At 41.5% G+C, this 25,794-nt stretch overlaps 2 protein-coding genes across 3 annotated transcripts; one reads left to right on the forward strand and one right to left on the reverse strand.

The window, feature by feature from the left end:
• Nucleotides 1–1,655: 1,655 nt before the first annotated feature.
• On the reverse strand, nt 1,656–13,687 carry LOC114792070 (hephaestin-like protein 1). 2 transcript variants are annotated; one of them, XR_003750089.1, is made up of 21 exons: nt 13,500–13,687; nt 12,581–12,825; nt 9,103–9,315; nt 8,771–8,968; nt 8,316–8,570; nt 8,003–8,174; nt 7,790–7,929; nt 7,382–7,513; nt 6,659–6,855; nt 6,422–6,566; nt 6,095–6,307; nt 5,627–5,837; nt 5,365–5,504; nt 5,146–5,271; nt 4,954–5,060; nt 3,374–3,587; nt 3,066–3,205; nt 2,625–2,787; nt 2,427–2,463; nt 1,973–1,990; nt 1,669–1,791 (listed from the first exon to the last, which is right to left on the reverse strand). XR_003750089.1 is itself a non-coding variant. In XM_028982897.1 (20 exons), the coding sequence occupies exons 1-20, from the start codon at nt 13,664–13,666 to the stop codon at nt 1,706–1,708; spliced, it is 3,282 nt and encodes a 1,093-aa protein (XP_028838730.1). In that variant the 5' UTR covers nt 13,667–13,687; the 3' UTR covers nt 1,656–1,705. The 2 variants fall into 2 exon arrangements, 1 of the variants encoding a protein (XP_028838730.1); XM_028982897.1 differs by lacking the exon at nt 2,427–2,463 and having other exon boundaries at nt 1,656–1,791.
• Nucleotides 13,688–18,239: 4,552 nt separating this feature from the next.
• Nucleotides 18,240–24,475, forward strand: tmem135 (transmembrane protein 135). Its single transcript, XM_028983851.1, has 15 exons — nt 18,240–18,390; nt 19,233–19,360; nt 19,864–19,956; nt 20,183–20,216; nt 20,306–20,371; nt 20,654–20,700; nt 20,997–21,038; nt 21,125–21,277; nt 21,372–21,441; nt 21,669–21,836; nt 21,937–22,000; nt 22,096–22,172; nt 23,056–23,154; nt 23,320–23,387; nt 23,564–24,475. The coding sequence occupies exons 1-15, from the start codon at nt 18,250–18,252 to the stop codon at nt 23,694–23,696; spliced, it is 1,383 nt and encodes a 460-aa protein (XP_028839684.1). The 5' UTR covers nt 18,240–18,249; the 3' UTR covers nt 23,697–24,475.
• Nucleotides 24,476–25,794: the final 1,319 nt, after the last annotated feature.

Genomic DNA, 25,794 nt, shown 5'->3' on the forward strand with positions numbered 1-25,794 from the left:
ATGATCACATAGCACGTATTTTACAGTCCCAAGTCTTCCCAGGCCTGTTCATGGAACATTTTCTTTACAGGCTTCTGCCTGCCACCACTATTATACAAGGAAAAATCCAAAACGAGGATGAAAGTTTTCAGTTCTTTTCTTCACTGCACATTTTTACAAAACATTACATGTTTTATATGAATATATAAATAGTATATGTATACATTAAAAGTGTGTGTGTGTGTATATACACACACACTTTTAATAATGTATATTGTCAGGATTGGCTACAGCTGGAAACATCATCTTGGGCCAATCAGGATGGCTTTTAAAAAGCCTGTGATTTCGCCCCTCTGGAGTGGTGGCATTTTTGTGAACTGTTCGTGAACTTGACCTGGCAACTGTTTTGATTGTGTTGGAGTTCTGGCAATTACCACATGCCTGTGGGGATAGTTTGGGTTTTCCCCTCATTTCCCTGTTTTCGGCAATCGCGCCACGTTTATTTGTGTTTCTGAATAAAATGCTGTTTTCAGAATGTTCTGTCCCTTCCTTCCCCCGTCAGCGGACGTGACATATATTCTGGTGGTTGCATTGTTCTTATACTTTTAGATTCAACTGCTATCTTCGACACAGTGGCTCTTCAAATCAGGGGCATAGCACTAGAGTGGTTCAGATCCTGTTTGGTGTGGTGGCCTTTTTGCGTTAGCCTCTGCACCTCTCTCATGTGGTGTCCCACAGGGCTCAGTTTTAGGCCCCTGTCTCATCTCTCATACACTCTCACTTGGTTCCAAACTTGGAAAACATGGTGTTTCATTCCTCTGCCACACAGAAAATCACCAGATTTATGTTCCACTTCCACAAATTTATGTTCGTCTTTGTCACCACCCGGCTGGATTATTGTAATGCACTTTATTGGGCAGTGGTTGGCCTAGTGGGTAAGGAAACAGACCCATAATCTGAAGGTTGCCGGTTCAAGTCCCAAACCACCAAGGTGCCACTGAGGTGCCACTGAGCAAAGCACCATCCCCACACATCGCTCCCCGGGCGCCTGTCATAGCTGCCCACTGCTCACCAAGTGTGATGGCTTAAAACCCATGTCTTTTCTTTGGCTTTTTGATGTACATGAAGGCATGTCAAAAAGACGTTTTTAAATTTCTCTTTAATTCAGGCAGACAATAATAAAATATGTTGTTAGGTATCATATATGATTCTAAATATACAAGATTGTGAAAGAACACATTCTGCCTGAGGGGTTTCTCACAAACAATGCAGACTGTGCACACTCACGTGTTATTGGTCACTTATAAACGTATTTGTATTTCATAATCAGTGATGCTATTAGTCATTAAAATACGATCACATGGGCTATGTGAATGGAGACAAGGCTTGAAAAATATCAACGATCTATGACTTCATCAATCATTATGCAAGGAGGGCTTACATTTGATCATGTATGCATCTCCAAAAACAAGCCCCTGAGATATAGTCTTAATGAAGTTTGATCCTCATTTACTTCCAATTCTCCAAAAACAATTACGTTTAACTAATCTGTGAACAATTCAGGTAAACGAAATTGTAATATATATTTATGTGGACAAAAATTAGCTTTGGACAAATTTGTTGACAGTTGATAACAGTTGACAATATCTGAATAAAAAAAAAGTAAAAAATTAAAGTAGTTTTAATAGAATGAACTTAATTTATTATGAAGAACAGTGAAATAATGTCAGAGAGATAATGACAGCAACAACCCCAATGAAATGACCAGAGATGAGATGAAGTCCCTGCACAGTCCCAGCAGAGCAGGAGCAGCTATGAGAGGAAATTCAAAATGAACTTTATAATGCAGTAAAACATTAATATATACACACATACACACACACACACACACACACACACACACACACACACACACACACACATATATATATATATATATATATATATGCAGTGTGTGTGTATATATCTAAAGTTGCAATAACAAAGTTCTTACCATCTGAAAAGAATTCATCTGGAAAAAAGAGCAAAAGAGACAGGCAGTGTGAAAGGTATGACAAGAATGGTACAACCTTTCTTAAGATTTTTCTTTCCTTTAACCCTTTAACATTATTATAGTTCCAGTCTGGTTCCATGTATTGCATCAATTGGAGAAATTAAGAAATACTGGATATTAAAGCAGATCTGTTTATTTTTATAAAATGTATATTTATATTTGTGTTTTTTGACAGTTTTAAAAAGCAAACATTGGCAGACTAAGATTTGCATTTAATATGAAAACAATATGAACAATAATGTCTAAAATTTGACATTATCAGACAAAAGTAAACAACTTTTGTAAAAGATCTGACTCAGCTAATTAAAATGTCATTCGGACTTGGCAGAAGCTCACGAGCTGCAGTAACCCTTGGGTGTGATATGCATATTAGACTACAGACAATTCAAATTACCTTAAAGACAGATTGGGCCAAGATGGAAGACACTACACTGTAAGCAATCATAACATATATGTAAAGATTTTGCCATATTTTTATTCCAATTTATTTTGTTTTAATGTAATTTTTATTATCTGCAGGAACTAGAAGGACTGACTTCTTCATACAATGCTCTTATTAGTAAAAGCGGGTATAATAAAATGTTTTTTTAACCTGCATTTCTTTTGATAGTATAGGTGGTCTCCATCCCGGCATGTATGTGGTCTGCCAGATGGCAGTGCATCAACCATGTTCCAGGGTTTCTCACCACCATCTCAACGGCCTGGAACGTCCCGGGGAAAAGCTCGTAGACGTCAGCACGATGGGCCTGCTTCATCTGTGACAGGAAGGTCAACATGGTCATTGATCTTTTTTTGTGTGCTTTGCAGTTGGACGTATTGCAGCGATGGAGTGAAGCACCCTGCGGCACATGACCTTTGTTTGCAAATGAGCCATAAAGTCTTACGTCAGAACCAGAACCACACCAGAATTCTGCTGACCAAATAGATGCATGGGACAAAGCCTATATTACCCAGCCCACAATTGTGCAGGAGCCTGTGTTATGGGAATGTCAATGAGGTGGGCAAATTTCCATGAGGAAAAAAACACAAGAACCTTGTAGATGAAAGTCTCCCCATGGAAATGGACGGTGTGAATGTCAATCTCATTGCCCAGGCCCAAAAGGTACCAGACCACCGTCTCTCCCTCCATCATGACAAGACTCTGCAGGTTCCCATAAACCTTTCCGTTGATTCCTGAGAGAGGAGGAACCAAGAGAAACATGTTTTTGCCAAATTCCCTTGCATTTTAAACAAGACAGTGCAAAATAATGATAACATATCTGGAGAAACAGTTTGACTTTTGTTTGCCAAATAATCTATCATCACTGTTTGACACAGCAACAGGAAGAATAACCCCCTCACCGTGCATTCTGTTGCTCTCCACAAATCCGTCATCCGGGACGTAAACGTTATTGAGGTAATTCCTCACATTGTCCTTAAGGTACCAGGATTTATTTTCATCGAAAATCAGGAAGAGCAGAGCAAACTCCCGATCTACGTCATTCCTGCGCCGGGCTATGTTCAAAACACCCTTCCTGCAGATCACCAGGGGACCCACCAATCCACTGATGATATCCTGCAACATGGGAGGACAAGATCAATGAGCCATACTTGGCTGCTTCATGACCATAAATGCTAACATGTCTCAGTCAGATCTGTAAGTGGACGTAATGTAGGGCTTTAAAAACTTTGACACACCCTATGACCTCAATAGTAGTAGCCTAGATGGTAACACACTTGCCTATGAACCAGAAAACCACCAAGTCAATGGTTCAAATCCAACTAAATACAATTGTGTCTGTAACTACTGATTGGAAGTAGGGGTGTTGAAATTAATTGTATGCATATAATCGATTATATCATAATGGTGTAGTGCTGGTAGTGACCTTGGTGGCCTGATCTGATTATAGAGCCACTTCTGTGATGAGCGGCACTCATCTTTGATGAACATTGACCATTGCATGGCGTGACATATTTTCGAGTGACCAATAGAATCAAAACAGGCAAATGTTATTTCTGCCACTTTGAAACACACACATGAAGCGGGATTGGAGGAAAGGCTAATCTTAACAGTCTCTGGGTGTACAGAGATCTACAACATTATCTATCAGTTTATGGAGAGTTTAGATAACTACGTATATGTGTGTCCCATTTGATCTAATCTGTCTTTAGATTATCTCCAGTAAGAAGAAAAACAGTCTGTGTTCAGTCCACAGTCACCTGACGCCACAGACTTCTGAACCAGGCATTCTCTGGCATTTGTGGCTTCAGGTTGTAATGAGTTAGGGTCATGTAGTGGAGGAGACGCTGGTGGTCTGAAGGGAACTCTTTAATGACATACAAAATGAAATAATAAAGGGAGCTGGGACCAGTCTGCTCGGTTCCTTTGCTTGGTGGAGAGTCAATCTGCAGCAGGACCGGGGCAGGCAGCTAACTCCGCCCACAGCATAGCATTTAAAAACACACTAACAGCATATGTAACTGTTACAAGTTGAGCATGGACTGAACACCAACAGTTTTTCTGCTCATTGTAGCAAAGCAAAGTGTCCACACAGGTGTACGAGACCTTAACTCTTGAATTGGAAACATCATGTGACAATGGAGACAATTTATGGGATGCATCGCAATGCATTGATAATGACTCATGATGATGACTCATGAGGCCAGTGAAAGTTCACACCTCTAATTGTACGTCACTCTGGATAATGGTGTTTGTTAAAAATGTAATACATGCAGGCTCATTATTCATTACAAGAATCCACAGAGATGTTTTATCCAAAAAGCCACTGCATTGGGGTTCATTTTATAAAATCTGTGAATAAAAGGCCCTCAGAAATAAGTACAGTTATACAGTATAATTACAATTGCATTTACAGGTTATTATCTAAACAATTATTCAGAATTATTCTGACACATTCATGATAGTATTACTAGAGTCCCACCTTTTCAAGTTCAACGTCAGAGTAGTAGGTAAAAGGTATGCAGTTGGGGTCAGAGTCTCCCGGCCCTGACCTTTCTGGTACATTCCACTCATACAGCATTATCTCACCTACAAATACACATTTGTTCATAATGAATGAGCCATGAAAAATATGAAGCCAACAATGTGGGTGTATGGTATGTGCAAAGATTACCAGGCTGAGCAGCTTTGTGCATGTTGTTTGTCTGCACTGAATGGGCATGAACAGAGTATGGCCGGCTGGCTTGGTTCTTAAAGGTGACTAGTATCTTCTCACCAACTTCGGCCCTGATTATAGGACCTGTTTGTTAAACGCACAAGAAACAACATTAGCATATATATCCACAGTGTCCACAGTAAAATAATGGATAATGCACTCATAATCTCAACGGACCCATTATCTCCAGATGTTTCTCCACTGACGGCCGAGCTTTACGTGTGCTGAAGGTAGCATCGGTGTACTCCCTGTACACAACCTTCTTATACTTGGAGCCAATCCTGTTCTCGCCTTTCCCAACATAGATGTTCCCTTGACTTTAAGGAAAGACAATGATGGTATGGCACCATGGTATCAGCATCAGCAACAATGCAGGTAGATGTAAACAGTGTTTAGCTAAGGCATGCTATGACATGAACAAGGACTGAGGAGACCCCACCTGTTCTCTGCCGTGGTGTTATGCTTCTCCAGCTCCCAGGCACGACTGGGGGAAAAATCCCATTCCAATTCCTCAGCACTGATGAAGTACTGCACAACCTTGGCAAAGGAGGTTTGGGGTTTTCGCTCTGCCTCACACTTCCTCACCGAATACTGGTGTCTCATTCCCGAGGAGTAGTGATCGAATACCCTGCAGTTTACCTCAAACACACCTGTAGACAAGGTCCAAATGCAACAATAACTTCTCATCCAGAAAATTATAGTCAGGCTACATAGCCTCAACTCCTGAACAGATGCCTAAAGTAGCTGGGTGACCAAAATTTTGAACACTGTGCTGGAACAGGGTTCTTCACCCTCATGTCCCAGAACTCCTAAATACTGTGGTGCCCTATTTCACTGAGAGGGATGTATTACACAACACATCTAATAAAGATGTTGGTGGGTTAGACAGCTTGTAGACATTACTGGCCTGCAGAGTCTGGTTGCATGGTCACAGTCGCCATGGTGTGTGGGAACACGGTGAGCGTGTCACGCGTCAGACCCTCCAACTGAAAGGTGTTGCCCTCGAAGTAAATCCCATGGATGTCCACCTCTGTTCCAAGGCCCAGGAGATGCCAGACCACACGATCCCCCTTGCACATGTCCAGGCCAGGCAGGTTGCCATACATGAAGCCATTCACAGCTCAACAGAAAACAAACGAGTCAGTATGGTTAATATAGACAAGCTAGGCAGATAATAATAAACCTGCCTGGCATATACTTATATTCTGAACCCATCTGGACAAAAACTGAATACCATGCATTTTATTGCTCATCTGAAAATCCTCATTATTGACGTCTGATTCCTTGTTCCCATACGTCTTTATGTTGTCGTTCAAGTACCAGCTCAGATTTTCATCCAGTACAGAGAAGAGAAGGAAGAACTCTCTTTCCGTCTCCATCTATTCAAGGTCATAAGGCTTATCTGACTTCAGAACAATCAGAATATTGCGCAAATTTAAATCTGTGTAGGAATGACTGCTCTGTTCCGTACCTCAGTGTTCAGTGTACCTCTCCTGCACACCAGCAGGGGTCCAAAGAGGCCCGAGTTTGTGTCTTTCTCCGCCTCGCTGGAGGAGTAGTACAGATATGATAGGCAGGGTGGGTCATTGACAGAAGGTCCATCTGTCACCTGCCACCTGTACACAAACTTTTCGCCTGGTGGAACCTGTGACCCCTTTTTCACGTTACCTAATAAACAGAAAAGTTGATCAATAAAATTAAAATTTAACTGGATTTACCTCAGCATTATGAAGTAGAGGGTATATCAGAGCTGTGTTGTTTCTAAAAGAGGCAACTTTTATTTTTACTAATTTGTCTTGCAATAAAGCTATAATAAACATGCTTTTAATCAATGTAAAATATCAAGGATGTCAGATCCAATAATCCAAAAAATGTACAAAATTGAGCAAATAAAAATATTTGGGGCAGTGGTGAGGTGCCACTGAGCAAAGCACCGTTCCCACACACTGCTCCCCGGTGCCTGTCATGGCTGCCCACTGCTCACCAAGGGTTAAAAGCAGTGATGGGTTAAAAGCAGAGGACATATTTTGTGTGTGTGCTGTGCTGCAGTGTTTCACAATGACAATCACTTCACTTTCTTTCTTCTTTTCTTTTCTTCTATTTCTGAACATTCAAGCCCTCACTCACAATAAATGACTAAACAGGAAATTCAATGAAAGTTAGCCTTGTGGCTCTGGAACAGTATTTTTCTCACCATCCTGGTAGGTGGCTCCTTCATATTGCTTCTTGTACTGCAGACCATGGGCCTGGATGCTGTAGTTCCGGTTTGCTTTGTTAAGGAAGGAAACCTGCAGGATGTCCCCCACTTCCATCTTCATTACGGGACCTATGAAACAGGATCAGGACAGACAGTGAAGTTCACATGAAATTGTTAAAAAAAATTCCAGAAAAGCTGAGAATGCCACATTGCTATTTTTCAACAATAAAGTGAAAATATACCATATGAATCAAAAAGAAATCATGAATAGGAAAGAATCTCATACTGACCCATCAGACCCAATTTTTAGTAGCAATCAATGTCTGCATCATGGTTGCTGTAGCATTCAAAGTGAACTCTCACAGAAAATTGTAAAGCGTGTGCTTATCAGACAAAAGGACCTACCCAGAATTCCTAGGTGGACCTCGGCACCGGTACGCTTCTTCTTTTGGGTGAAAGTGTCATCAGTGTATGCCACATACTGAACCTTCCAATATTTCCCTCCCAGTCTGCCACCACTCTTTCCAAAGTACAGTTCTGACTGGCTAAGAGAGATACAGTTGAACATGTGTATATTTGCTAATAAAATCTACTAGCACACTAAATCATTTTAGTTACCTTCCATTCTTAGTCAGCGAAACATTGTTGGAAACGTCCAGTCCAGAGGGTGTGTAGTTCCACAGCACCTTCTCTGCTGCAATGAAATACTGCCTCACTTGAGGTGGAGCAGCAGATCCAGACACGTTCCTCACTCCACAGGAACTGACCTGGAAAAGGGCCTCCATTCCAGCTGCAGACATCAAACATATTCAGACCAACAACCTACAACTACATTCAGTTTGGCCTTTTCACTCACTCATATTTAATATTCAGAAATATTAAATAAATGAATGCATTAACTGTATATGTTAGAAAGATCTGGAGCTCTTACCAATCAAGTGGTCATTGACTTGGCAGGCCAAAAGCCATGTTCCTGTATTCATAGGCACCATGTTGGCAGTGATGAAGGAGGCAGCAAAAAGACTGAGGACATCCACACGATGCCCACGGTCCAGCAATGTCTGACCATGGAAGTGGACAGAGTGGACATCTACCTCACTGCCCATGCCAAAGAGATGCCAGGCCACTGTCCGGTTGAGGCACAGCTCAATGCCAGGCAGGTTACCAAACATATATCCATTAATGACTGTGGTTATAGTGGGGGAAGAATAAAAAAGTTTAAAAGTTTGCTACAGCGGTATTACTAACCAATTATCTTAAATATATGTCTATTGCTACTGATGTTCCATTGAAACATAGTTTGTGTGTGTGTATATACACACACACACACACACACACACAAACGATGAGCGCTAGTAGCAAACAACAAGTAAAATGCTGACAAACCATGCATTTTATTGGATTCCTTGAAATCTGGGTCATTTGGGTCCACTCCTGCAGGATCAGTGCAGTAAGACTGGATGTTTTCCTCTTGATACCAGCTCTGGTTCTCATCAATAACGCTGAACATGAGAATGAAGTCTTTGTCCACATCAGTACGCCTCAGATCAGTGGAGTATGATCCTGGCACCTGCTGCAATGTGCCTGAAATATTATGTTTATTGAATGATGCACCATTATGAGTGAACAAGAATACAGACAGAAAATAATAATTATAATGAATGAGTCAAAGAGCCTATTGTTTAAATTATGGTGGGACAAAGTGCAGAGGAACGCACCCTTTTTGCATGTGAGGAGCGCTCCAATCAAGCCACTGTAGATGTCTCGTGGGGCATCTCCATGGGAGTGATAGATCCAGGTCAAACAGTTTGCGTCACCCTTTGTCGGTGCGTATTCTGGTTTTACAGTCCACGTGTATGTGTGGGTGCCCCCTGGTGGAACTGCGTCGTCCAGCTTCAGCCTCTCAGAGGTCTTATCTGGATAAAACGCACCTGAAAAAAAACACACCACCATCATCAATCAAGGGGGCCACCAGCGGTGCATTACTGAATATGTCACATATTTGTCACATGTGTAGTTATGCAGCACACAGTGATTGTTTTTGTCATTGTGATACACAGCACAGCACATGGTGAACACAATTAAATTTGTCCTTTGCATTCAACCCATAACCTGTTGAGACCAGTGGGCTCTTCATGGCTCCAGAACCGATCTTTATAGGTTGAGTCAGAAGATTTTCTTTTTATTTTTGAATAAATATAAATTAATATATAAGAATACAAGTAAAAAGCATGAAATAATATAGTACAATGGATTACATAAATTTATAGCAGGGTGGTAGTAGCCTAGAAGAACCAGAAGACCCGGGTTCGAATCCCACTTACTACCATTGTGTCCCTGAGCAAGACACTTAACCCTAAGTTGGTCCAGGGGGGGACTGTCCCTGTAACTACTGATTGTAAGTCGCTCTGGATAAGGGCGTCTGATAAATGCTGTAAATGTAAATTTAATGTAAATATGATACATTTTTACATATCTATGCAAACAAAAAATGATAGAATCACATGGTGGTGCGACTTGTCAACTTGGCCTCACACCTCCAAGGTTGTGAGTTTGAATCTCAGCTAGGACCTTGTGTGAGTGGGTTCTCCAGGATCTCTGGTTTCCTCCCGGAATCCAAAACCAGGTGAATTGTCGACACTGAATTGTCCATTGGTTTGAGTGAATGGTGTGTGTATGTGTGTGTGTGTGTGTGTGTGTGTGTACCCTGTGGTGGGCTGGCTTGTTCCCATTCTGCACCCCGTGTCCTGGGACGGGCTCTGATAGCCACGTCCAAAACCACTTAGTAGGACTAAGTGATTGAAGACTTAGGGTAAATACAGTATGATGTTGATAAATGGTGCATGGAATACTGATAGATATGGGGAAATATAATGTACATATTTATAATGCATTGTGCAGTGGACGTGCAACTGACCAGCAGTAAACAGCAATAATGTGACAGCACTGTACATTTAAATATTAATGGGGGTTCTGTGGTAAATGTGGTATTTTTGTTGTCAAGACTGCCTAAACTGAGCCCGAGACTGGAGGGTACCAAGACTAAGACCAAGCCTGAGACCAAGACACACTAAGGTGTGACCAAGACCAAGGCTGATCAAGACCAAGACCAAGACCTAGAATTTACATCACAATACTCAGATCAACTATAGAGAAAAAAAGCTTTGATGTAAAGTGTCATTACTCATTAAAATTAAAATTCATGTTGTCTTTTCAATTAAAATGTCCATATGTCTCTCATTTAAGCACTCCTCTCCTATAACCATTCTATCAGCCCTTATCAAGGTTAAGAGATGGGATGTACAAGAAAGATGTTAATATTAAGTCTCTTACACCAGGGACAGATGCCTCGGGTAAGCTATGAATATGTGATGATCCGTTGCTTTGAATTAAAGAGACCAGACATTTGACTCTCAAATGTTCACTGACACTCTTAAATACATATTCTTCTAGCCAATTAACATTAGTTAGACTGTGCTGGTTCACTGATCTGCAGACTTAACAAACTTTACCATGAACTGCGCACAAGTTATTTAAAATAATTTACTCTAAATTTACATTTAAATCTTTAAAAACACACCTCATGATGGAGAGGACTCAGCTAATCAGCTATTTTAGAATGTCATACAAATTATTGCTGCTCTTTCACATAGAAACATCTGGACAGATAACAGGCTCGGCCGACAGAAGGCCTACACAGACAATGACAATCACTTCACTTTCACTTTCAATAACTTGTGTACACAGGACTTTTTTTTTATTTCATGGTACTTAAGGGGCTCTGAAGTAGTGATCTATCTGCTTGCAAAAAAACAAAATATCTCCCCCTGAACGTGCATGCACGACATTCTTTGTCAGATTTAGGGTTTTTCCTCATAGTTTGACGACAAGAAACGCAGAGGTAGTAAATGATCTTATAATTAGTTATCTTACATTTCATGATGCTTTCTCTCCAGATGCCTATTGAATGCAGACGTTGCGCCTGCTGTCTCCATCAAGGTGGTTTGACAAAAACAGCATACAGCCATTCGCAAATGGGTAATAGAAAACTGCACATGCATAATATATAAATTAATTAATTTTTGTCCTACGCCCATGTCAAAAACCGACTTCACAGACATTTCTGTGCATTCCTTTGCTGACTTCACTACGATGTGATGATGTGATGCGTTGGCAGTGTCCATTGAAAAAAAAAAAGTATACAATGTAACATTTATAAAATAGAGTGGATCCTGCCGTTTTGACAGTGTCTTTGTACATAAAGCTGTCAATGATCATGTCAGGCCTTAAAGATCCCACCTCCAGGGCAACTTCACATAATACCACTGCTTCCCAGTTGTTATGAGCAGCAGGCCAGAAGCATCCATGGCCCAGATTCCACGCAGGTTAAATAATCGCTCCCAATTGAAATATACTGGTGTGGAATTAGTGTCTCTCAGTTGGGATTGGAGTTAAATACCCGTGTGTATGTGTAATTGGTTGTCATCAAATAAGGCCAGTAGGGAAAACATGATGCACGGACACAGACAATTGGTCACAGCCTTTTGGGAAAGGTTGTAAAAAACAAGCCTGAGCAGGCCTCGATCGTCAAGTACAAATTATGGTGCAATATTTTTTCCTAACATATCCATGCCTTATTATAATGCTATATAAATCTCTGACATGCTTCATATATTATAAATATTCATCTTTTTTAATATTAATCAAAGAGTGAACCAATACTTAGTAACACTATGCCTGTGCATCCAGTTTACAGAAAGTTTATGATCCTGAAGTTATACAAGACCAACACAATTGTTGTTCAGAAAGTGTTTAGGACTGTAAACAACAGTCAAGCCCTGATATTTCGATATCAGATCATCCTTCTCACCCAGCCTGAAAAAACAGAGCGTTCACTGTGTAGAAAGCATGTTCTTTTCTGCATATTAAATGTCACCCCGGAGAAGATCCTGTGCTATTATGAATACAATATGACCCTGATTGTCTTCTTCTGAAATGGTGCCACATTTTTCACACTTGAAGTAATGTTAGACAGAGCTGCAAATGTTAAATGTATCAAGATTTCACGGACCCTATTATTCCAAATTTCATGTCTGAGACATCATTACAGGTTGAAAGAAGTGCTCAACACAAAGACAGTTATGGAAAAAACTGGTGTATATTTCATTGTGCGACGTGATTAGTTCATGTTTTTACCTTCTGAAAGCTTGTCATAAAAGACCCCATGAGGATGTAGAGAGTAGGGTCTGGAGGCAAAGTTCTTCAGGTGAATGATGATGGAGTCACCGACCTCTGCTTTTAGAACTGGGCCCAAGAAGCCCAGCCAGCTGGGCTTGGCAATTTCCTTGGTGTAGGACTCATCTGTGTACTGCAGGTAAACTACTTTTTTATAACGGCGGCCAATCCGGTGGGGACCCTGTGACAGAAACACTGAGGCATGTCTGTGAAGCAAAGTATTATTATTATTATCATTATCAACAACAATTATACCAATAGGCACTATAATTTACATGTTTCAGGAAAACCATTAAAACACAATAACTAATACAATCTTAAATCTGTACGCAGCAGAAGGCATTTTCACTCATACTAAATTTGCTGATTAGCTGCTATACATTCATTTTACACCCCAAAATCCTAATCTGCTACACCTCTTGTGTACCTGGTCAACCAGATCTTTCAGGTTTAGAAGCTTCTGGCTCAGATTCTCACCGATAGTAAACCACCTAGCACATTTAATTTTGGGAAAAATATCATAACTTATCAATAACTATTACAAAGCTGTCCAAGGGCAAAATATGCTCGGCATCACCATTAAATAAGTTGTCATTGTGATACACAGCAGCACACGGTGCACACAGTGAACACTAAATAATAGTTTATTATTCAAAATCGTTTCGATACACAGTAACATAAGCACAATAGAAAATATTGTTGTTTTAAAACTGTATGAAATGTTCTTGGTGTGATTCATTTAACTCTCATCATCCAGCATGTTTCCAGCCTGTGGCTTTTACCGCACATGAATAATTGATCCGGATCAATGATAAAAACTTAGCTGGCGATCTCTGTCTGAAGACCAGACCCGGGGCTGCATGCTCAGGTGAGAACGTACTCGTCGGTGGTGACGGGTCTGCCGCTGACCAGGTTCGTCCCGCTGGGCGCGTAGTCCCAGACCACCTCCCGGACCCCGATGCAGTAGGTCCGGTTCAGGCCCTCGACCAGCCGCAGTCCCGCTCCGACGGCGAGGATCCAGATCCACGTCCCGCCCCGGCTCCGCATGGCCGCTGCTGCCCGGGCGAACTGGGGAATGTTGGAGGAGGAGGAGGAGGAGGAGGAGGAAGAAGAAGAAGGTCGCTGATGGGAGGAAGACAAAAGGACGGCCACCCGATCCGACACCATTCCTCCGGCCATTCAGCTCGATGCTTTTCATCGATAAAGAGATTATCCGCGGCAGCATGACAAGCTCAGAGCTCGGGGGTTTGATTGAAAAGTCGAAAGCACAAAGATCTGATTTTATTCGCAACAGGCTGGCGCGACACTGGGGTGACACTCCGCACTGGACGGTGACATTCTAACCATTACTCTCCGCAAACAGGCGATAAGTCAAATGCAAATGAATTTCAAAGGCAAATAAACAGTATTTAACAATGGCTAAAATCAAGGTTCGATAAAAGAAGTTACACCTGCGCTACAGTGCAATATTCCAAAGTCTCGACAGAGAGGAAAAAACGGGAAATCGCGAGTGTGGTGGGTATTTCACGGATTTCTTTTTTTTTTTTTTTTTTAATACCCACAGTGGGTTGCAAACTCGAACCAGCGCCTCGTATGGGAGCGAGGAGTCGACGGGTTCGTGGAAACGACTTCCCTTGTCGTGACAGGAACTCGTGAACAGTACACGACGGATGGCGGGGTGGGGTGGGGGGGACCCCGATTTTATGCACCAAGAAGCACGAGCTCCACCGCCTCCGGTTACCACGTTGTGGCGCGGAAATTACTTTAATTATACAGTACAGACCAAAAGTTTGGACACACCTTCTCATCCAATGTGTTTTCTTTATTTTCATGACCATTTACGTTGGTAGATTCTCACTGAAGGCATCAAAACTATGAATGAACACATGTGGAGTTTTGAACTTAACAAAAAAAGGTGAAATGACTGAAAACATGTTTTATATTCTAGTTTCTTTGCTCTGATTACTGCTTTGCACACTCTTGGCATTCTCTCGATGAGCTTCAAGAGGTCGTCACCTGAAATGCTTTTCCAACAGTGTTGAAGGAGTTCCCAGAGGTGTTTAGCACTTGTTGGCCCCTTTGCCTTCACTCTGCGGTCCAGCTCACCCCAAACCATCTGGATTGGGTTCAGGTCCGGTGACTGTGGAGGCCAGGTCTCCACTTTTTGTTAAGTACATAACACCACATGTGTTCATTCATTGTTTTGATGCCTTCAGTGAGAATCTACTAATGTAAATTGTCATGAAAATAAAGAAAACACATAGAATGAGGAGGCGTGTCCAAACTTTTGGCCTCTACTGTATATATATATATTGATAAAGCTTGGCCTTCTTATGGCAATGGCAAATCAAAGTTAACAGTAGAAATATTATTATCAAAGTTAATATTATGATGATGATAATATTTTTTTTTTTACAAACATCAATGCATACATGTGTGTGTGTGTGTGTGTGTGTGTGTGTGTGTGTGAGAGAGAGAGTCTGAGAGTCTCTCTCTCTCTCTCTGCATTTTTACCACACGTGCAAGGTGTTCATGTATTTACAAACTATTAAAGGTGAAAAATGTCTGGATGGAAATATGCAAATAAAATCTTGAGACGCACTTGCACTGTTCATGGACACGAATGCACAGAAGACGTATTGCTGTACGGTGAGGTGGTGGAATGTAAACCCCAACTAAACTATTTCAGAGGATGCAACTTTCTGAGGCTACATGTGCCATAGAGATGCAAACAGTTTGTCCCATTTCAAATGTTAACCAGAATCTCCCTCCTCTCGTTGCATTCCAATGTGCTCGAAGCTGTGTCCCATTTCAAGTCACCTGAGCTTGCGTTGCTAAATGACAGTCTAGCTAGTGAAATGCAATGCTGCATTGTGACATGGACATGAATAGATGGGCAGTGATGGAAACAGAACATCCTGTTAAGCATCCCAGCTGGGGAACAGTGCCTTGAATTGCCACACTTTGAAAGACTACATCACTCATCAAGGACACAGTGATTTCTGTAAAAAAAAAAAAAAAACAGCCACTTGTCCTCCCCAAAGTACAGTTCTTAATTTGTCATTGAAATAATTTATTTATTCATCCATCGTTATTAATTTATATAATAGTTCTTTTTTTTCATTAAACTTTTTTATCAAACTTTTGTCATGGAAATCTTGTCATGGAAACATCAATGTTTCAATTGGATTAACAGAAATATACAGTATGCATCATTTAATTCTGTTGAGTGTCCCTTTGCCTCTAGATGCCTTGCATAACCTTTGATAAGTGTTTCCGGATTCTGGAGGGAGTTGCTTTTGACCATTCTTCCATTCAAAACCTCTCCAGTTCAGATATTTGTTTGATGAGAGCTGAGCATGCACAATCTGCTTCAAATCCCTCCAGAGATTTTTTATTATAAACAGCCACTCCAAAACATTGTACTTTTCACTCTTGCCTTTGTATTGTGTTTTGGGTCATTGTTGGAATATCCAATTTCTGCGTAACTTCAACTTTGTGACTAGTGCTTGAATATTATTTTGAAGAATTTGTTACTATTGGGATGAATTCATCCAACCAGCCCAGTCCCATCAAAGAGTAACTTCTCACACAAAAATTGTTTATGAAGTTCAAGGCTCAAAAAGCCAATCTAACCAATCTGATGTTGCATGTTTATACTGTTACATGCATTCAAATCAGAAAACTAGAAGCCAAAATTCCAGAGGAAATTTTGATGGGCCTGTCCGGGCATTTTTCGTAGGAGCGTGGCCTCGCCTCGACTCCCGTGTCTCTAGCTTTTACGGCTGGTCACAGGGAGCCAAAAACGTGTTCCCAGCACAATAGTAAACGGTACCTTTTACACTTTGAACCCGATTTGTGGGCGGGCCGTACGACCTACCAAAACAAACAATATGTCATATTGTGCGTTTCACGCACAATACGTTGTCTCTGTACGTTTCACGGTCTTTGCGTGGCAGCCTTGAATGTAAGACATGTCCTTTTTTGCCATTCCTAGCATAATAGTAAATGGTCTGTCATGCTGACAGGCCCAAAAAAGAGCTTTTCACATTTGATTTAATTTCATAGAACTCATATGACAAAACAACTTTCTGTCCATCTGTGGTGTCAAATACTGTGAAAATGTATTTTGGCTTCATTTATAATTGATGCCAACCACTGTGTCCATTTTTTTTAAAGTAGATTCAGTCTCTGAAAAGAAACACTGTCACACCATTTAGTCCTTTCGGCCTTTAACACATTTTGCATTACATTTTTGGTGCTGGCTTTGTTGGAGCTCAGGAGAACAGGACTTCCTGTCCGCACGATGCCAAGTGAAGAGTTTGGTGGTGGTCCATAAAGACATGGAGAAGTATGTTTGGTTTGAATTTGACTTGCCTGCACAGATCACCTTTGGGATGAATTATTGTGAGGACTGTGAGCCAGATCTTCTCATCCGACATGCCTGCCAGTCCTCACAAATGCTCTTCAGGAAGAAGGTTCAAACATTTCTGTAAACACATCTAAACCTTGTTAAAAGACTTTGCAGAAAAGCTGAAGCTGTTAAAGTTTCAAAAGGTGGGATGACTCTGTATTAAATGTCACCTATTATAAAAATATGATACCGGACCAGACTGAACAACAGTAGATTTAGACATTTAACATTTAAGGCATTTCGCAGATGCCCTTATCCAGAGCGACTAACCGACTATCAATGAAGTGATCAATTCCGGTTCACTAGGACCCCCGACTATGAATACTATGTTTATATTCACTTTGTAGTAGTTTCTATACATAAGTCAAACAATATGAAGGTTACAAGTTAATCTAAATATTCTCTAAAGAGGAAGGTCTTGAGCTGATGTTAGAAAGTGCTCTTGAGACCTCGAGAGGAAGTTCATTCCACCACCGAGGGGTGTCTAGATGAGTGTCTTCCTTTTACCTTTACAGATGGGGGGACGAGGTGCAGCGCGAGGTGTAATAAGGGCTGTGAGGTAGGATGGTGCTACTCCATGTTTGGCTTTGTAGGCCAGCATCAGTATTTTGAATCTGATGTGTGCAGCTACTGGGAGCCAGTGGAGGGAGCGTAGCAGAAGGATGGTGTGGGAGATTTTGGGAAGGTTGAAGATCAGTCGTGCTGCTGCATTTTGTATTAATTGTAGAGGTCGGCTGGTAATTATAGGTAGACCAGCTAGAAGGGAGTTGCAGTAGTCCAGTCGTGAGATTACTAAGGACTGAACCAGTATCTGGGTGGCCCTGATGACAGATAAGGACGGATTTGTCTGATAATGTAGAGAAGGAATCTACATGAGCGGGAAAGATTGCTGATGTGAGTCGAGAAGGAGAGTCAAACAGACAGACAATGTATTTACATTCCATTACTGTGGGGTTTGTAGTTTATAATGAAGGTTTTATAGATTAACATTCACCGCCGGAAACGTGGCATTAGTTACATGAGCGCATTTCTAACTGTATATTATAATGTAATGAGGCCAGAAAGAACCCGAACGACGTTGCGAACGAGGAGGCTCCGTGAACTGCAGTAACCTCGACCGTGACCTTTCCCCTCGATGCCGGCGCGGCGTCGCGCGACCGGAGGCGCGCTCGCGCGCGCGCGCGCCCGCGTCACCCCGCCGCCGGACGCCGCAAACATGGCTGCGCTGAGCAAGTCCATACCGCACAGCTGCTACGAGATCGGACACACATGGAGCACTTCGTGCACGCTCTCGACGCTGCAGGTCACGGCGGGGGCTTTGGAAGTGTCCTTCAAAATATACGCGCCGCTTTACCTCGTGAGTTATCATCTTTTTTTATTTTATTTTTTTATTTCTGTAAAAAAAAAAAAACAGCTCGCGGAGTTGCAGGTCGCTAGCCGATTAGCCGGCTAGCCTGGCCGACTAGCTAGTTTACCGGGAGGCGCAGCGTACAGCGTTTTTAAAGCGTGTCGGCGCCGCGTCCCGAAGGTGCACCAGCACCCGGTCTCGGTCGCAGTAGTTTTGGGTGGTTTTTAAAAAAAAATTTTTTTTTGCAAGCGTCACTCCGGTGTGCGGTAATAAACAGGGTTTAGTATCTGCAGACCTGTTGGCTTTTAGAAATTCAAGCGCTAGTTTCTCTCGTGACATTTTGACATCTGACGTCGAAAAACGTGCAAAAACCCGGAGCTGCCGTGTGTCGCGTCGGCGACCTTTGACCGAACCCTCGTCACCAGCCACACGCTGCTGCTCTGCGTTCTGCGTGTTTGTCTTTGGTGTCCGGAGCTCCGGCCTGCGCGCGTTTCTCTGGTTGAACCATCCGAGTCGTTTTCAGTGTTTTCGCAGCAATAGGAGATTTTATATATTAGGAACCCCCTCAGTTTGTGTAGGACCCACTACCTTCTACATGGTTCTGATTACCATTGAGGAGAAGGTACACTGAGGCCACGGTCCAAGGATGATGCTGATCATAGTTGGAAAGCAGGAGTGTATTGGGCCTGTCCTCCATACACTGCAAACCCTGTTTCTTTTGGGGTATCTGCACTTGTGGTTGTGGCCCCTGAAGTGAGAAACTGGACATTGGTCACAGAGATGGCGTGTTGTCTGTCGTTTCTGTCGTGTCAAATCTCTGCAAAAAAAAAATAAATAAATTTTTATTGCAGATTGCAGCGATCCTAAGGAGAAGGAAGAAGGACTATTACATGAAAAGGTTACTTCCTGAGATCCTTCAGTCCACCTCATTCCTTACGGCAAATGGAGGCCTCTACATTGCATTCTTCTGCATTCTGAGGTGAAGAACGTTTTTTCCTAGAGGACAGCAAAAAAAAAAAACTCCAGTTCTGGGTGTTTTTGAGCACTGCTGATTAAAATGGCAGGACCATAAAAGAATCTGTCTGGAGAGATTAGAGTTCAGCCTTTGAGCTGACCTCCATCACAGACCTTTGAAACTTTTGTGGTCCTGCATGGTTTGTAAAAAGTTGGCTTTGCAATATCACAGTGCGCATTATCACCCTGTTTTTTTTTTTTTTTATATTTTAATTGACCTTGGCACATTCTTGTCAAATTTGCCTGATTTGATCTGCAAAGTGTCACTACTGATCACAACTCTATTAATATATAATTATAAATAGCTTATAATTAAAATGCTTATTCCAATATAAGTGTGTAATATGATTTTATTATGAAATGTTGTTCATGACAATTGTCCCCCACAATTCATGATTGGGTATGGTATGTGTGTGCCACCTTTACAACATTAAAATGTTTCTGTTTACATGCTCCGCCCTACTCCAGGAAACTGCTTGGTAGGTTTTACCCCTGGTCTGCGGGTTTTGGAGCTGCACTGCCAGCCTCGTATATCGCCATCCTTATAGAACGAAAGAGCAGGTGGGGCTCCATTTTTTTTGGTAGATCAGTTAATCCTGTAGCCCATAGTCTGGTGCACAAGCAGCTTAATCTGACTGGAGCAGACTGTATAAGAAAACCGTAATGGATCTTAGTAACGTAAATCTTAGCTACGGATTATACTGAAAATGTATACCATTTTGTAAATACATTTTTTGGTTTGTCTCTTGATTCCTTCAGATACATGTTTTTTTTATCTGTTGTATAGGAGAGGATTGCTTACCATATACATGGCAAATTTGGTGAGACCCCGTTGAACACTGCTACTTTTATGACATTTGACACATACATGCTTCATAATAGTATGACAATGATTTGTTGTCCGGCCCAGGCAACAGAAACGGTGTTCCGTATGGCAGTCACAAGAGGGCTCATTAATCCCATGAAGCATGGAGAGGTATTCTTCTTCACTAATTTAAATACAAAAGGGAAAAAAAAAAGTCTTCCTAATCGCACCCTTCTGCATGCTTCCATCTAGAATTGTCTCAAAACGCACACATTAACCTGTGACGTTAGTTGGAATGATTATTATCATTTGACCTTCTTAGTTGACAGTTTCAAAATATGTGTGCAAATAGTGTCACCACTGACACATACACATGTTTGTATAGTGCTGTGTTCAGCATTCCATTAGCTGAGCCTGGAAATGATGGCGTATTGTTCGGTTGTTCCTTTTCAGGTTCTGCTGTTCTGCCTGACCGCTTCGCTCTACATGTTCTTCTTTCGGTCAGTGGAGTTACGTTTCATAAAGCTTTCCTCAAATCTGAGCCACAGGACAATACTCACTTTTCAGCTCTCACAACACGCGTGTGACTCTATACAGTATGCCATAAAATCAATTACTTTCGATGTATACCAAATACTTTCAAATTCTTTGTGTTGTGCATTGTTCTGTCGTTAGATAATTGTATCAATTTCAGAAATTGAATAAGTGGTGATACAAAAGCAATGTAGGAAGGAAGTGTTGATTTTTTATAAGCCAAGGATCTGCCTTTTTTGTTCCATTGGTTTCTGTCTTGTAGATGTAAGGATGGATTGAAGGGATTCGCCTTCTCTGCTTTAAAGTAAGTGTTTTACTTGCATCACAGGGGACGCAGGCAAAAAGCAAGAACATCTCTGTTAAAATGTCCTTGCTCTTTTGCTCGGTCAGGTTTATTGTTGGAAAGGAAGAGATCCCTACACATTCCTTCCTAGCAGAGCAGGCGCTGCCCGTGGGCCCAGAGAGTGGGCAAGTGGCAGGGACTGAGTCCGTGTCACGATGGAAGTCCTTTGCTGCCTTCACCAAGTGGCTGCTGGAATCAGTGTGAGCAAAACCTTTTAGCACTTTTAGCAGAGATGTGGTCACAAATTGTCGCAGGAGGTTACAGTTGTAATAATATGTATTTTGCCTCATGCAGGTGCAAACATGGACCCAGGCACCGATGCTGCAAGCATTACCAGGACAACTGCTTCTCCTACTGCATCAAAGTAAGAGCTCGAGATGTTTGTAGTTTTAGTGTAGCAGTTTTTTCCTCAATCAACCACATAGTTTCATTTTAAATGGATCATAAATGTATCCAGTTCAAGTTGCATACTACATTGGGATACGTTGCATACGTCATTGACCATCTAAAATGCGAAGGTCTGTTTTGCCTAAATAAGTGATCTCTGTATATCCTACTGTTTACATTTGCTGTATTTTTGTGATTTGGCAGGGCTTTATTCGGATGTTTAGTGTCGGATACCTCATCCAGTGCTGTCTGAAGGTTCCCTCAACCTTTCGCCATGTGTTTACAAAACCCTCGCGCCTGTTGTCGCTGCTTTACAACAAGGAGAACTTCCAGCTAGGGGCCTTTCTTGGGTCCTTTGTTAGTATATACAAGGTAAGCAGAGTGCACTGAATACCATTTTATTTCCATTACACAGGGCAGTGAACCATGAATGAAGACTGAGAGTCTTTAACCTGTGTTTCGATCTTGCCAGGGAACAAGCTGCTTTCTGCGATGGGTCAGAAATCTTGATGATGAGCTTCATGCTCTTATTGCAGGTAAGATGTAGTGCACTATACCTGTTTTGTCACCCCTGCATAACGTATGGATAATTAAGTCACATGATCACCTCTCCTTTTACGTGTCATTGCAGGCTTTCTTGCTGGGATGTCCATGTTCTTCTACAAGAGCACCACGATTTCAATGTACCTCTTCTCAAAACTGGTGGAGGTGATGATTTGTCTTGTGACTTTAGACTGTGTAGTGACAGCATGTCGTCCATGCTGTTGCCTTTATTAAATAGATAATTAATGTAGATGTTATGGCTCTTCCATTTTGTCATTAAGGGTTAACTATCTTATTTACATTAGACCCTTTGTGGCAGTGTTGAGAATAAAAACGCTTTATGATTGAAGATGAGATGTCTAGGTGACATTTCTAAATACCCCGACACATTTTGTGACATTAAGGTCTAGTTTGCCAGAATACAGAATAGCCTGCTTTATCGGTAAAGTGCTGTCTCCAGCGGGGTCACTGGTAGACATCACATTTATCTGAACAGTCCTTTTCTCCTCTACTGCTATGCTTTTTGTTTTCCTTATTTATTATTTGTTCATAATTTTTAATCCTTATGCGGATGTGACACATGATTACATTTATAAAGGAAAAATTACTGTTACTCATGAACTACCGATGTGGTACCGATTAGCATCAGCAGTCAAAACCAATCCTTTTAACCTCAGTTAAGAATGTCTGAGTGGTTAGAATCTAATCCCAAAGGAAAGAAATTCCTTATTTGGGAACTGTTTGTGCTCCCAACTGTAGAAAAGGATTAACAGTGATTAGTGCCGGGAGGACTTGATCAAACTGCCCTGGAGTCAAACCCTACTCCACTTTTGTCAGTTTCTGTGACTTCTCAGAAGAGAACTGTAAACATGCTTTTATTTTGTGATTGCCATGAACCTGAAATTGTGCACACACAACAAAGAATATTCCGTGTATTAGTCGGAATCATCATTTTTGATTTGATCAAATTTAATTTGATACAAAAACAGGTTTTTGCATAAGTGTTATGTAAAATGATGGGTTTGTGCTCTCTGTTTCCTCCCCTCAGACCATGTACTTCAAAGGCATTGAGGCTGGCAGGTTCCCCTACTTCTCTGAAGCAGACACAGTCATCTATGCCATCTCCACTGCCATCTGCTTCCAGGCAGTGAGTGAGACCCCGGCAAAGTCTTGATGACACATTATGCATGCCACAATAATTTAATGTAATTTTATGTAGGACTAAACTCAGTAGTAATACTCGTAAGGGTTTGCGAACCTTGAGTTGCTTAACCACAACTCTGCTGATCAGCAGTACATTTCCTTCCCCCAGGCTGTGATGGAGGTCCAGAATCTACGACCTTCTTATTGGAAGTTTTTATTACGTCTGACCAAGGGCCGGTATGTGTGACCTTTGTTCAGTCCTTGCGTAGATGTTTCAGGCTGGCATGTGTGTTTTTCTAGATTTAGATCTCAGCTGTAACATGCTGCTTTCTTTTTGTGTGTTCTACTACATATTAGTTCATATTTTATTATTTCAATTAGTATTATTCTTTATTTCTCTTCTCTGGGTCAAGATTTTCCCTGATGAACCGTAAAGCCCTGGATGTGTTCGGCACTGAGGCCTCCAAGCACTTCAGTGACTTTATTCCCAAACTGGACCCAAGGTACACTGTGGTCCCTCCTGAAAAACTAGTGCACCTTGGGTGAGCGAGGGACCTGAGAAAGGACAACTGGCATCATTTGGGACCCAGCAGGAGCTGAAAGGGGACCAGGCTGTGTCCAGATTGACCTCCCAATCTCTGTCAGTGTTATTTACAGGTTTGACATCACTTTACTTGAAGCCGTTGTATCTTTTTGCTGCACAGCTGCACTGAAATGCAACGGTTGGACGATTTATTTTGGCTTATTGATGGAAGGAATTATGGTTGAATTTCTGGTAATAGAAAAATATGCTGGATGTGAGCTTATTGGGTTTATTAAAAACCTAATTTAGACTGTATGGATTGTAATTTAAACTGCATAATCTTGCCATTTTGACTGAGTGCAGCCACTTTGCTGGATAAATATGGACTAAAATCCGGAACGTAGAGAAATTTAATATTTTGCCTTAATTATTTGGCAAATGTTTGTTCTTAATTCAAAACATGGATTGTGATCATTTCATTTTGAAGAATAGCTGCTAATCATGGATGTGGGTGTTGGACACATTGAATTTTCTGTGATGTTTATATCACCAGTGAATGTGGGTTGTCACACACTAGCACATCTTTTAATCTGGTCCAAAAAATCTGTCCAAATTCGAGAGGTTAAAATTCAAAGGTTAAACCTTACAAAGATGCACTTCATGACTGACATTAGCAGGTTTTCTGTGTTTAGTTTAGCAATAAGGTATATTGTAAAATAACACTATTATAATCAAGCTGTATACATGTATGAATATTTGTAATTTATGCAAAAAAAAAGAGAATAAAGAGGTTTCTTCTGTTTGTTGCTGTAATGTGTGTTAATTCCTTTTAAATATTGCTTCAAATGTTGTTGCTTCTTAAATATCACCAATAGAGGGCGGTAGAGCAGTTCTGAAACCAATAAGCAAAACCAGAACATGGCTTTTCAAAAACCATCCAAACCATCCTCAGTGCAGTTTTGTGACTGTAGCCCAAGAACGCAATTGCACGACTTTGACTGGACATGGGATTTACTTACACACACTTAATAAACATTTAATCCTGTATTGCGCACAAAATACAAGACAACACATACAGGGAGTGCAGAATTATTAGGCAAATGAGTATTTTGTCCACATCATCCTCTTCATGCATGTTGTCTTACTCCAAGCTGTATAGGCTCGAAAGCCTACTACCAATTAAGCATATTAGGTGATGTGCATCTCTGTAATGAGAAGGGCTGTGGTCTAATGACACCAACACCCTATATCAGGTGTGCATAATTATTAGGCAACTTCCTTTCCTTTGGCAAAATGGGTCAAAAGAAGGACTTGACAGGCTCAGAAAATTCAAAAATAGTGAGATATCTTGCAGAGGGATGCAGCACTCTTAAAATTGCAAAGCTTCTGAAGCGTGATCATCGAAAAATCAAGCGTTTCATTCAAAAGGTATCATGGGGAGGTGAGACATCTGTCCTCTCTAGGGTAACCACAGGGGTTCCACAAGGCTCTGTCCTTGGCCCCCTTCTATTCTCAATATACACTCGCTCACTTGGTCACATCATCCAATCACATGGCTTCTCCTATCACTCTTATGCTGATGACACCCAGCTCTATCTGTCATTCCCACCAGAAGATGCTACTATAGCAACAAAAATTTCGGCCTGCCTCTCAGACATATCGGCATAGATGTCTGAGCGACACCTCCAACTCAACCTATCCAAAACCGAGATTCTGATCTTTCCGGGCAACAATTCTCCTCAGCAAAACCTTTCAATTCAAATTGGATCGCTATTGTTAACACCCACGGCATCTGCAAAAAGCCTTGGAGTTTGGATAGATAACAAACTGAGTTTGAACCATCATGTTGCTGCGATCTCCAGATCCTGCAGGTTCACTCTCTACAACATTCGCAAGATTCGGCCTTTTCTCTCACAACAGGCTACGCAGCTCCTCGTCCAGGCAATGGTCATCTCCAAACTCGACTACTGTAACTCTCTCCTGGCTGGAGCCTCTGCAGTCACCATAAAACCACTCCAGATGATCCAAAATATGGCAGCCCGCCTCATCTTCAATCAGCCAAAATACACCCATGTTACACCTCTTCTCACCTCCTCCACTGGCTCCCGGTAGCTGCTCGCA

This window comes from Denticeps clupeoides, chromosome 6, assembly GCF_900700375.1.
Source record: "Denticeps clupeoides chromosome 6, fDenClu1.1, whole genome shotgun sequence".
NCBI lineage: Eukaryota > Metazoa > Chordata > Actinopteri > Clupeiformes > Denticipitidae > Denticeps > Denticeps clupeoides.